Source organism: Limulus polyphemus, unplaced genomic scaffold (genome assembly GCF_000517525.1).
Source record: "Limulus polyphemus unplaced genomic scaffold, Limulus_polyphemus-2.1.2 Scaffold0, whole genome shotgun sequence".
Taxonomy (NCBI): domain Eukaryota; kingdom Metazoa; phylum Arthropoda; class Merostomata; order Xiphosura; family Limulidae; genus Limulus; species Limulus polyphemus.
Window position 1 is genome coordinate 1,624,603 of NW_013665610.1, and position 14,795 is coordinate 1,639,397.

Consider the following 14,795-nt stretch of genomic DNA (forward strand, 5'->3'; position numbering starts at 1 on the left):
ATCATTGTTCCATTGATTTCGGTATAATATACTGATTCATGAGGAACAAAAGTATTTAAAAATCTTACCAATATCATTAGCACGACTTTCGAAAGCAAGCGATATGTAAAATATGTAACTCAAAAATTCATATCATTGTTCCATTGATTTCGGTATAATATACTGATTCATGAGGAACAAAAGTATTTAAACATCTTACCAATATCATTAGCATGACTTTCGAAAGCAAGCGATATTTTTTATTTTTCTATGAAAATATTGGTTTAATTAAAGTATATGAATCACGAACCAAATTTAAAATGATATAGATTTGTTTATTTTTCTTTGATATTCATTCTCTTAAGGGGTGTGTAAAGGGTTAGCTTAATCATGATGTACGTAAATAAGTCATAGAAGTTGTTTTAATATTGTCAATTTAAGGAAATACATTAACGAAAATTTTATAAAATGGAATAAAATTAGGAAATCAATCCCTTCCAACATTTCAAACAAAATAATCATTTTATAAGTAAAAAACACACGTTCTTCTGTATAGTATTCTTGTTTGTTATGTTCAGGAAAACAAATAGCACAAACTTCCGATAATTACTAGTGTTGATACTTATTGCTTTGTAATTTTTATGTTAAATTACACAAATAGAAGCTTATTGTGAGCATGCGCTGCACATTGTCAGAACTAATATACTACACAAAATATGTGTGTGGAACTAGCGTTAGGTGAGTAGCACTGCCTACCAGAAGAAGGAATTTACATAGGATTTTAAAAGATAAACTTATGGAAAGGGAACACTTATAGAAATCAATAGAAAACTACCACAAAATTTCATTAGTTAGAAAGTAGGATCCGTTGGAATTTATTATAAAACATTTTAGAATAAAATGAAATAGTTAATGGTATAAAAACATTGGCTATATTTATTTTACCATCTTCCTGCTTTTATGTTGTAAACACAACACTTCTAATTGTATGAAATAATTTTTATATCACAATTAAATTAAAACATGAAGTATTGAATCTAATGTTGAGGTTTGTCAAATATAAAGCGTATGCCAACAGATGGCGGTGCAAGGAGAATGTCTAGTGTGATAGCTATTACAATAAAAACTTAACGTACTGCCAAACATATATTTCGTATCTTTCTGTTCACACCGCCGTCCTTTAAATCCGTCGGCACATCTATAGTAAAAAAGAAATATATATATATATAAATTATTACTTACATATTAATTACTTATCGAATATATATATATATATGTGTGTGTATTAATGTTTTGAATTAGGAAAAATTATTGAAATTATTAGCCATCATTCACTTATCGAAAATATGCCAATACTAACGACGTTTATGAAGCAGTGATCATAATATTTTTTGTTGCTTTTATACTTTTCACACTTTGTGCGATTTCTAATGTGAATTTTATATCAGGAGTGTTAATAAATTATCTCCGATATTAAATAAGACAACTCACGGAGATTAGGTCTTAACATATCAACTTTAAAATATTAACCAAATAGTTATAAAATCATGATTTAAATTTGTTTGTTTGTTTCCAGTAGGGCACAAAGCTACACAATGGGTCACCCTTTGCTGTACCCACCAAAGATATCGAAACCCGTTTTCTAGTGTTATAAACCTTCGGACATATCGTTGTGCCAGTGGGAAGGGGGAGGGCTGGAATTAATTATTTAATATTTTTCTAGCTTCAAAATTCATTAAAATACCATAATTTCTAGCTTTATCATTAATATCCGATTGCAATTGTATAGATAGTTAAGTTTGTTTGTTCAATTTCGCGCAAAGCTACTGTAGGGCTATCTGCACTAGCCCCCCCCCCCCTAATTTTGAAGTGATAGACTAGAAGGAAAAACAGACAACAACAACCACCACCAACTCTTGGGCTATTCTTTGCCAACGAATAGTGGAATTGACCGTCACTTTATTACACCCCCGCGACTGCAAGGGCGAGCATGTACGGTGACGAGGTTTGATCCCACGACCCGCAGATTGCGAGTCCAGCGCCCTAACCGCCAGGCCATCTACCTAAGAAAAGCAATTACATTTTTGCTAATCCTAATGCAGTATATAGAACTTGGTAAGTTCAGAAATATCCCCGCACATACATTCAGCATTTGATAAAATATCATTTAAATTCATTAAAACAACAAATCGAGTAAAGCATCCTTTTCCTTATTACCAATCTGACTACACATATAATAGAAATCATGAACTATGAAATACAGTCGAATAAGGACTGCGGTATTTGCTTTTTGTTTGTTTGTAATTAAGTACAAAGCTTGTTTACTGTATCATAAGAAATGTAAGTAGTCTGCTACAAAGTAATAATTTTAAGTAAAATATGTTTCTATGTTTAGAAATATACTTGAATATGCTGGTTAATCATTTCCCATAATTGTAATAACGATTCGTTTGTTTGTAGTTATGCACAAAGCTACACAATGGGCTATCTGTGCTCTGCCCACCACGGGTATCGAAACCCAGTTTCTAGCGTTGTAAGTACGCAAAGATATCGCTGTACCACTAGGGGGCGTGTTGATTGCAATAACAAGTTATATTCGCGCCCATTTTTATTGATAAGCTGGACCTTGATTTTGTTTCTGTATTATGCAGGGTATACACTAGATATAACCCAAAAGTATTTGTAAAAAGCACAGAAAGGTAATAAGCAAACACATTTAGATCATTTAAGTGGAACTGTCGTAAAGCACACTGCTTACATGAAAACAAAAAATACCAACTGTAGATGAGTAAAATACTAATTACCAAACATCTTGTTTTTGCAGATTTATTTTCAAGAGCCACAGCAATGCAAACATTGCATTTCTGATTTCCCAGAAAAATGATTAAAATGAAAGGTTCTGTTAAATATTTTACTCATTAGAAGTTACTCGTTTTGAATTAAACATAGGGATCACGGAAGTTGTAATATTCAGTATTCTTTTAGATATGGTAATGCAATCTTGTAATTTCCGAATATCTTTGTTTTTGTTGGGTGTCACTTGTTTTTTGGTTTTTTTTATCATTTAACTCAATAGACACATGTAAAGGTCTTAATAATGTGATATGGATTCGTTCATTGTTAATGTAGTTTGTATGAAATTAATAAATCAATAATGTATATTTTCATAACTTTTTAAGGAGAGCGAAATAAGAATGTAACTTACACACACACGCGCTCCTGCAGGGATACGATCATGGTACACGTCCCACCATTCAGACAGAAAAACTTGACGTCACATGGTTGTCCTTCGATTTGAAAATGTGTCATCTCTATGTCATCGTAAACACCAAAACATATTAACATCATGACCACAAAGAATGTGTACTGTGTTTTAATATTAGTCCATGAAATTAGAAACATAATGTATTCGTTCTTAGCTTTAGATGAGTAGTAACTGTAGTAATCATAACAAGTAACTAGAAGATAAATAGAATTAGTACCGTTTAGGCTTTCTGGACTGACTTTTTACGAACCTGAACGTTTATGATAACTGATTTGAGTCTTGACAATGGCAAAAATCTAATTAATTGATTTTATATTATGCCATATACGTGACTAGTTATATACAAATAAAAAGTACTAATTGTTGGAATTTGTTATAAACTCTTAACCTTATACGGTCAAAAACCTTAGTTATACAGAACGAGGAGTGTTAAAGAAAATATTATAAGAACAAGACTTTTTTGCGGCAATGAACTCCAAACATTTAGTTGAAAATATTTACATGAGGCTTTGTTTTCACTACAGCTCTAGCCTGTTTTTAGCCTAACATACAATGAACACATGGAGACCACAGACGTATACATTTAGTGATAAATAGTAATAACTCTCTTTCCTTCTACTGAAACTAAATTTACAAAGAGGCCCAGTACATTTTTAGTACAATTGCCACATCCTCGTTGTTATGTAATGTTGGGTGTGGTTTCTGGAAGGGCAAGCACTAGCGTGTGGATAAGTTGTTCATGATTTCGACTAAGCGATACGACTATAATATGATCTAAACATTTAATTTTAAGAATAAAAACACTCGAAACTGTTTATCTATAAAGATGCATGTTGCAGTTTAAGCTATAAACAGAAAACTTGCAACTGCGCTTTTTTCCTTTAAATATTTAGTTCTGAAAATTCTTTACTAACAGAAATACTAGGAGAATGTTGAAAAGCTAATAATAGGGGACTCGGGTATTTTTACAAAGTTGTTCATATCACTAGGTATTATTAGATAAGTTATTAAATAAATGTTTGTACAGTGGTAAAACCCTAAATTGTCCGGTCACGAACGACAAGTAAGAAGATCCTTCTTTAAAAAAAATTGTAAAAGTTTTCTCTTGAGACAGAACTATATAACAGACACTGTGAATTTAGTAATGTGATATTGAACAAATACCAGTGGTTGGTGTTAGTGGTACTGTAGGCTTTCTCAGTCTAACAATTTCAATCTTCGTCTTGCTTACAGCTGGTGGACCCAAAACGTTAGACGCTTGACATCTGTACCACCCGCTATCTCGTCGTTTCGCTCGATTGATAGTGAGCACCGAACTTCGCCTAAAATATACCATAGAAAGAACATTTTACAATTATAGAAGTATGATTAAATTTAAAATAACATAAGAAATGATTATTATGATTTTTTTTAAACACAAAAACGTCTGTATAGCAAAGCACTTTGTTGCGACTTTACTTATACAAGGTCTATCTCCACACAGTCGTTCCTAATTGTGAACTGACAGATTAGCGAGAAGACATCTAGTCAATATCATCCACCATCAACTCTTGGGCTACTCTTGTCTGACAGAATATTGGGGTTTAAGCGCTAATCTTAGAGTGTTCTAAAAGGGAAGAGGGCAATCATGTTGAAATAGGATATGAACCATAAATCCTCGGATTCACAGAAGAGGCACACCAACCACTCGACCCTACTTTTAAAAACACAGAAGTTTGCAAATTCACAACGAGACTCCAATGTTCCATGTTATTTTTAGGTTCTTATTATCATTGTTTGTCTTATCTATTCTTATATACTCACTATATCCATGAATTTCTTCTGAAATATCAATCGCTGTTGTAGGGAGGAAAGGAGAGGAAATTATAGAGGGCAGTGCAAAAGTAATAAGACGCTGATGCACCATAAATAAATGTTTTTTAATCATTACTTAAATGTTGACAGTAGCAATCCTTATGATAAAATATAGCTCTCTGAATTGACTTTATGTTTGTGTTTCCAGTGTTTTCTAGATAGACTACTGTCAAGAAATACGTTTCTTCTACAGGATTAGACTTGCTATTAATGTGCAGTATAAAGTGTATAAAGTATTGATGACGTGTGATGCGCTGTACTGCTTTGTGTTTATTCTATGGCTAAGACATTCTCCCTTTATTAAACTATAGAGAAAAACTGATCAAATGTAAAAAAACATTTGACATATAGCTTCATATTTTTACTGTATTTGTTGGATTTATTCGATTCGATTTCTCGATCCTTTGAGATCGGGTCGCTATAAAAACCTTTACGGTTTTTTGAACTTGCTCTGCCTTTGATTTTTTTTAAACACATAGATACGCCATCGGCTATCTTTGCTCTTCTCGCAGAGTACCGAAATTCGATTTCTAGCGTTATAATCCTTAGACTTACCGCTAAGCCACCGGAGAGTGTGTAAAAAAGAACTGTTTATTTTTTGGCACAAAGCTAACAATGGGTATCTGCGCTTTGTCATCCGCGAGAAATGAACCCCCAGATTCTAGCGTTGTAAGTAAGTAAACTTACCGCTGACCCACCGGGGGACCTATCATTCATCCCGTGGTAATCAGATCTGATAAATCATGTACGATGATGAAGAAAAGTTATCCAAGCAAACAGTCGAGAGACGACAGGGCTAAAGACGTGTTATACGCTTAAACATGTATGTGTCACCAAAAACAAATACGAGGGTAGCGTCACTTCCAATCATTTCTTTCCCTTCTTGGTATACATGATTGTAACAAATATACGGACATTTTTGTAAATGGCGTGAAACATATTTAAACCTTCTCGTGCACAAAGCACTGGCAATAATACTTTTCAACTTACAATATCTGTGACGGTTACGATACAATAAATTTATTGTTAAATTATACTATATTCGCACAACAGATCTCAAACCAATAAAATCAACCATAAGTATATACACCTGTTGTTGTTATTGTTTTGTAAAGTATGAACAATAAAAGAATAGACAGAGTTATACGTAGACGAACATATTAGAAAACACTGGAAGTCAAGTTTGGAAATGATTTATATACACTCGTTTTTTGTGTTTTTTTTATCTATATAGATATGTATATTTTCAGACCTATTCGTATATGTTTCATGAGAGCTAAAACTATATTTATTTTTACAGCCGTACATATATTTTTGTGAAAACTATATGTGTAGCTGTTTTTTAAATGTATACACATAATATTTTCTGGTAGGAAAATTTGTATTTTTATAGGTTTACGTGCATCATTTCATAAAGCTATACACATATATGTATATAATTCTGATAGCTATACATATATATATATATATATATTTCTAATATCTATACATATGTATATATATATATATTTCTAATATCTATACATATGTATATATATATATATATTTCTAATATCTATACATATGTATATATATATATATATTTCTAATATCTATACATATGTATATATAGTTCTGATAGCTATATTGATATATTTTCTGTCAGTTGTACAATATTTTCCTCACAGAGTTACACTTGTGATGTTTTAGTGAAAGATATACTTAAGATATTTTACCGATATAAGTCTACATATGTAATATTTTTTCCACAGATATATGTATGTGTTTAGAAGCGTAAAATAAATGAATAGAGCTTTTTCATCTTTCATAATTACTGAAAATATTGGCCTTTATGAGCACTAGTCAAAAAATCATCTTCCTGTTGATATATATTGTGTTTAAAAACATTCTTATATTTACACTAGTTTTATCACATTAATCAATTGGTAGACCTTACCATTCTATACTACTAAAATGTTAACTTACTTTACATGGAATTAAAACGTTTTTATTGAAATCGTTTTCACTTTCGTATGTCTCAGAAATATTTGCTTTTAAACCTTAACAGAACATCAAGCTAGAGCTGAATAATAATAGTATTGTTTGGTAAATAAATTAAACGTGTTCTAACTTTATAGGTGAAACCTTCTCTTGTTACATTAGAACCTGCACAGCTTTGTTTTCATTACGAAGTACGTGAAACTACTGTCAAGTATCAACAAGGACTTGTAATCTGTCGGAATGTAAATCAAATTGAAAGCTGGAACTACCAATTTCACTCAGTATTTAAAGATATATTTTTTTGCACCTAATGAAAAGTTGATATAAAAGTTTAGAAGAAAACGACCTTTTTAGTTCAGATACATATAAAAGATTTTTTTTTAAATCAACGTTTCGCCTTTGCGGCTTCATCAGGGTTAATATACATAGTTGAGATAACTATTTCTGTACAAGTTTTTACCTTTTTGTTGTTATTTTAATCCTTGTATTTTCGTTGAGAAGCGTTTCATTTCTGTACCACTCTATTTGAGGTTGTGGGTTCCCCTTGACTTTACACCTCAGCCTCAGTTGTTCCTTCATCTGGACTGTCTCACTAGCAGAACGAATCCTGGAAGACGGTGGTTTGGCTGTAGTATAAAGAAGATGAATTCATTAGCAGCCTTTTAAATAATTTGTGCTACCAATTTTAGATGAAATAAAAAGTGTCAATTGTGAGACAGAGTGCATTTTAGATCTAATGGTCTAATGTTCGTAGACTTCCCTTGAATATGGTCGTGCGTGCGTGATTCTTTAATCTGAAACTGAATCCTTTAACAAAATTCTCTACAACATTGAAACAAATCAATCATATAGTTTGATGGAAGTCCTCAAGTTTTTAGTGTCTTATTCTCATATTATACAGTCTGGTGGAAGTTTTCAAAGTTGTAGTGTTTCATTCTCACATTACATAGTCTGGTGGAAGTCCTCAAGTTTTTAGTGTCTCATTCTCACATTACATAGTCTGGTGGAAACCCTTAATAAATTTATAGTGTCTCATTCTCATATTATATAGTCTGGTGGAAGTTTTCAAAGTTGTAGTGTCTCATTCTCAGGTTATTGAGTCTAGTGGAAGTTCTCAACTTTATGTGTATCATCTTCCGACTTTTTACTGCGACTTTGTATCGGCTGTGATTATCATATGACTTGCTGATTTACATATTTAAACTTGTTTTAATATAACGAACTCAGCCCTCTGTATTCCTTTGTGGTCTTTTAACATCGTATAGACTACCCCTGTAATTCCTTTATAAATCTTACTTTTTTAATCTGACCGATAATCCTTTACTAGCATAATCCCCTATTTCGTATCGTCATAATATTTTCTTTTTCTTTATTTCTCTCTTGTACTCAGTTTCTCCCCTTTCTTTCCACCCCTGCTTTACTCACCTTAAATATTTTTTATTCGAAATCTCACTTTGCTTTATTTTAACTTATCTCTTTTTAGTAGTTTTTACTGATATATTGGAAGTAATTATGGAAACGGAAAGGTAACAGTAGACACAACTAATGACTACTTGCAGCTAGAAGGCGAAGTTGTAAGTAATGCAATATATTGTACAGAAAAAGTACAACACGAAGAGGTTATATAATGCATAACACTCTAAAAAGTGTGGGTTTACACTTCTATGGGTTTGAATTACTGATACAAGAACTATGTACACCCTTCGTCAGAAAAAGTGTGATTTTACATTATGTAGAATATCAGAAAAAGTGTGATTTTACATTATGTAAAGCCCCCCAATAGCACAGCGGTATGTCTGCGGACTTACAACGCTAGAATCCGGGTTTCGATACCCGTGGTGGGCAGAGCACAGATAGCCCAATGTGTAGCTTTGTGCTTAACTTCAAAAATAAAAATATTATGTAAAATATCAGAAAAAGTGTGATTTTACATTATGTAAAATATCAGAAAAAGTGTGGTTTTTACCCACAAAATATAATTTTGAAATATTAAATGGTGATATTTTGAAGAGTTACCGTCTTCTCAAAATATTAGGTTAATCAAACTTTATAGTAATCATAACATTACCTTAAATAACTCTGTTAGAAGTTATCTTTTTAATTTTCACACACCATTTCAAAGAATTTCAATTTTTTTTATAAATCCACACATTTTCATACATAGCAAGTGTGTAAAATTTTATTTATTCTAAATTGAAACTTTTAAAGGTTTGAATTATCGCCTTGTAAATAACGACGGGTGTTTTTATTTGAACCACTCCCCAGTCATGCCTTTTTATTCTTAAAGTAACGTATTTTGTATTTTTTTAAGCAGAGAAATACAGCTTATTTTTATGCTACAATAAGTTTATCAATATATGATTGTAAAAATATTGCTCTACATGTTCTGTATTATTGCCTATACTTGAGCCAAACTCATTAGTTGCTGGCTGACTTTTGAATTTTGCGCAAAAAGTAATACAGTCTGGGACGGTTTTCACAAAAATTCATACAGTCATAATAAGTTTCATATTGGGACGGCTTTCACAGAAACTCATACAGACATAATAGGTTTTATATTGGGACGGTTTTCACAGAAATTCATACAGTTTCATATCGGGACGGTTTTCACAGAAACTCATACAGCCTTAAAAAGTTTCATATTGGGACCGTTTTTATGGAAACTCATACAGTCTCACTAAGTTTCATATTGGGACTTTATGCGTTTACCTTACTGCCATCAAACAAACTATCATTGATCGTTGTCAGACAAACTGGAATTTGGATCCTTCTGTAAAGATAACCCTTCTCCAACTTTATTTATTCCATTTGTTAGAAAAGGATACGCATTTCAACCTCCGGTTCTCTTTTCTAAGCAGGCGGTTTACAGTAGCTATACATCCATTAAGGCCATTTCGTCCCTCTCTATCTCATACTGTTTGTACCTACAGATATGTAATTGGCAAGATCCCTACAGTATACCTTTTGAAAAGTTTCGTTTACCTCGACCGTTTCTGTTATAAACTGTACTTGTTTCCCTTACAATCTTTAGAATTTCAATACAGATCCTACTGAAATTAAATTTCGACTCACTCTGTTGCATGGAATATCTTTTAGCAACCAGACGTTATTTCTACACCTTTGTAATGTGGAATTTCTGTCCTGGGAAAAATAAGTATAATCACTACACTAATACCTAAGCTTTTTAAGATATTATGTCCGATGCGGCATTGTCTGATTGGTTGGATGACAGCCAATCACAGTGTAAACTATTAACAGGTGACTGAACTCTACTGCATATTTTCATTTTCATTATAACAGAAGAGGAATAATCGCACAACATTTGCATTTTATATCCATTTTATACACTATTTTTATAATTATTTAGAATACCATATTTCCTTTTTTTTAATCTACCTAACCTTTGACTTTAATAACCCGGAATATTTAGATAGCATGCTTTCAAAATAATTGTTTGTTTGCTTTTAATTATGCACAAAGCTAAACAAGGACTATCCGTGCTCTACCCACCACGGGTATCGAAACCCGGTTTTTAGCGTTGTAAGTCCGCAGACATACCGCTGTGCCACTGGGGGGTTCTTTCAAAATAAGAAATTATTCATAAACGTATTTATAAAATGTGCATTAATCTATCATAAAATATCTTATAAAAGAAATATAACCACCGAAACGCTTGGAAAAAATGAAGGTGTTTTCATTCTTTTCTTGACATTCAACTTTAGAGAGAGGTTTCCGAACTTGAATATTCCATATGTTTTTCTTGTCCTCATTCATTTTATATAAAATGTATTATTCTGTTTGTATCAGTTACCAAGTGTATCGCACATAAATTGCAAACCATTCCTGCTTCTGCGCATGCTTCTCCTCATCGCCAACTCACTTTCATCTCTTGAATTTCAGTTTTTACTCCTATATTAGATACTAAATGTTCAATATTAGTAAGGATGGAAATTGTTTCTAAGTTGAAAAGTTAAATCGTGCAGTAATAATCACTTGTTAGTTTTTAATGATCTATGCAGTTTGTTGAATATTGAAAAATTCGACTGTGCCATCGAACAATTTTTGCAGTAATAAGTGAAATAATTAAAAAACAAGACTTAATCGATAGGTTGCCTCATCTAAAAAGTGTATAGTTTTCGATGCTTCGAAATTAGAATCACCGTTTTCTAATTTTAGAAAATCTGGATTAGAATTATCAACAGTAGCTCACTGTAAAGTACTATTTTATATTTGTAACTGAAGTTAATCAATTGATACTTTATCAATATCAAATAAATCGTCCGTTCAGCTAATAAGGAAAAAACGAATAGTAGTAACTGTCAAATTCGATGACGAGGAACCCACTTTGAGACTAATAATTGTTGGAGACGGCTTGAATGGGTAATGAAAGAAACTTTAATATAAGTTTAACATAACAGCAAATGTACAACGTTTCGACAAGGTTTTGTACCTGATGATGGTAAAACCTTGTCGAAATGTTGTACATTTGCTGTTATGTTAAACGTATATTAAAGTTTTTCTTCATTACCCATTCAAGCCGTCTCCAAGCATTAGTGGTAACTGTCATTTTCAATCATACACCTTTTTTCGAGTTAGATAAACCTTGGAATTAAGCTGTCTTGATAAAACACATGAATATCACTTAATAGGTTTAACCTCCCACATGCACGTCTAAGTAATGTTGTTACTATTAGTCTGGAAAATGCATTTAACAATGAAAGGTATTAGAAAGACTTTTACATAAAGGTTTTTTTCATTATAAAATATCTTAACAATTCAATAAACGTGGGGAATGACATTTTGTTATTTAATATTGTTTAAAACTAAACAGCGAATTCTTTATCCACTAAATACAGATTAGTTAAAGTCATTATCACGTCATAAATCTAGTTTAATTTCCTTTGATAATCTTCATGAACTTATACACATTCACAAGCCAGTAATCTACAATGAACCTTTTTATGAATGTCTGTTCTTTTTTAAGATTTTCAAAGTAAGTGATAATACAGTGACAAGGTATCTCTCATGATTGTTCGTAATAACAATAAAACTTCCCAGAAAAGACTTACTTTACTGTAAATCTTCTTGACAGACCGTGATGTTTTACTTACAGGAACGTAACCTTTAGATGAGTTAGTTATAATCTCAACTCTTTAAAAATAGTTATTCATTAACTATAGGTAGTACAGTTATTTATATACATGTATTGTCGGTTGACTAGGCACAGGTATTGTATTTACTTTATATAAATATGTTTCTGGTTGACTATCTACAGGCATCTACTTTATAGACACGTGTTGTTAGTTGTCTAGGTATAGCTGCATTTTATATACAGACTAGCGTATAGCCCGTCAAAAAGAACGGAGCAAGTACTACCACCCCCATCCCATAATATACCATAGCCTCACATTTCATAGCTAATTGAAATAAATAAATTTTGCGAAATCAAGCTTGACCAACAAAGTGGCAGAAAAGTGCAGTCCAGGTAGTTAAACATCGGTAAGTTCCTTTGTGAGTCAATCAAAATTAAGATCATTCATAAAGTGAATTAGTGGCGTATTCGCAAAATAATCATTGATAAAAATTAGTTAGATTAACATCTTCTAATATATATAAATTCCAGTGCGTTTTGGTAACACTATGTTCCAATAATGGCTTTTATGTCATGTTGCTTAGCAACAAAAGTATATTGTTGTTAGTCTATGTACTGAACGTATAAAATGTACAGACAAACAAAACGAGAACATTTTTGTTGATTTCTAAATTAAGATTCTCCGTTGATTAAAGATGTTTTTTATTAAAAACATTGGTGATGTAACAGAAAATAGCTTAATTGAGAAACTATTTAAGTTTAAAATTGGATCGATATTTTTACCTTCATGATAAATTTTATACACTTGACTCTATTCTAGGTGATCCCAAACTTCGTCTTCACTTTCGGCTTATTATACCAACACTCACAACACTTATAAGGTTTCACGCCCCTCCCACACCCTTACGGCCCCCTTGCACCTCCGTCACTAAAATCGTAATGGGCAGACAGTAATCGAACTATTTTATCTGGATAAATGCATTCTTGCTATTATGACTCTTCCTATTTCGAGAAATCAAGCGTGACGTGACGCTACACACACTGGCTTTTATATAGGTTACATATTTCTGGTTAACCGAGTACAATACCTCATTTAATCCATATAAATATGTTTATAGTTGCGTAGGTATAGGTATCACACTTAAGCTAAGTAAATATGTTTCTGGTTGACTAGCTACAGATATTATTGAGAATATATTTAAAACTTAAATCAAAATAAACCTACGTAGAGTTTCGTTACATTTCACTTTACGAAAAATGATGTTTTAGTTTTTGTTAACTTTAGACACCGCGAGTTTATTATCTGATTATCTAGTTTAATCATCAATTTTGAATAAACTTTGGTAAAAGCAAAGGTTTTGAAAAGCGAACAAAAATAGCTGGGACACGACTCCTGAAACTTATCACTTTTTACACCAAAAATAAGATAAGCTATAGATCGTCTTTGTAGACTGACTGGAACGTCATAAACAGATCACGTCTTGAAATCACGTTGCCTGTTTGTGCCAAATATGTCATCGCCACCATATTTTTGTGTCTGTCATTAAGGCCCTGTAAAACTCCAGCCTGCGTAGTCTCAACGTAAAGCAAGTATAATTCAAACGTAAATTTGACTTTGTAATCAACTATATACCCAGTCGTCTTTCTACAACAAGGTCCTGAAATTGTTTTTGTCAGAGATATTTCACTTCTAACTGCGAGAGTCATGTTCAACCAACTGCCAGCAACAGACTGTAAGGACGTTATAATTGAGACGGTGAATTCTGTCGGAAAAAGAAATTAACAGATGCTCCAGAGATTGCTTAGTTTGATTTTCTATGAGTAGATTGTAATTGGGGTTGTTCACATCAATTATTTAGTAACAATCAGGTCCTATAGATTTATTCAAATTGCTTAACGCGGTCATCTTAATCCAACCCTTAGCATAACAAAAAGAACGAACTATTACGTATAAAATATTTAACACCTGTTACAGCTATTGCACTTTAAGTCAATGATGCAAACAAGTCGCCAATTTATTAATCATGTAAAACGAAGTTTCAATTTAAATATCCTTTTAAGAAAAAGAAAACTTGAAAATAAGAAATGACCTATTTCCTAATACCTCTCTGAACCATATTGTTCATACTCATTCACAATTATGCTGAAAGCATAGGTCATAAAATAATATTTGAAGTCAATAAGGACTTTCAACTTTAAGATTTTACTAAGTTTTAATTAATCGTTAAACAGTATTATTTCACAAACATTTTAGAATTTTAGATTTTTAATTGAAATATTCAGTAAGTTTTTACTCGGTATCAAACTGCACGAGGTTCAGTATTTTAAGCTAGTTGTTTTTTGTTAAGCACAAAGCTACACAATGGGCTATCTGTGCTCTGCCCATCACGTATTGAAACCCGATTTTCATTGTAAGCCTACAGACTTGCTGCTGAGCCACTGGAGAAGTATTTTAATAATATTACACTTGGTTCTTTTTCTTTACAGGCCCGACATGGCCAGGTGATTAGGGCACCTGACTCGCAATCCGAGGGGCGCGGATTCGAATCTCTGTCCAACCAAACATGCTCACCCTTTCAGCCGTGTGGGCGTTATAATGTGACGGTCATTCCCACTATTCGTTGG

At 32.3% G+C, this 14,795-nt stretch overlaps 1 protein-coding gene across 1 annotated transcript in view; it reads right to left on the reverse strand.

Moving 5' to 3' along the window:
- The window catches only part of LOC111087465 (pro-neuregulin-2, membrane-bound isoform-like), an 87,954-nt gene that overhangs the window by 6,919 nt on the left and 66,240 nt on the right, over window positions 1–14,795 (reverse strand). The window contains exons 2-5 of the mRNA XM_022394401.1: window positions 7,539–7,704; window positions 4,409–4,566; window positions 3,185–3,290; window positions 1,116–1,177 (exon numbers count right to left, since the gene is read on the reverse strand). Coding sequence (XP_022250109.1) covers window positions 1,116–1,177; window positions 3,185–3,290; window positions 4,409–4,566; window positions 7,539–7,704 — 492 coding nt within the window. The remainder of the gene's footprint in view (window positions 1–1,115; window positions 1,178–3,184; window positions 3,291–4,408; window positions 4,567–7,538; window positions 7,705–14,795) is intronic.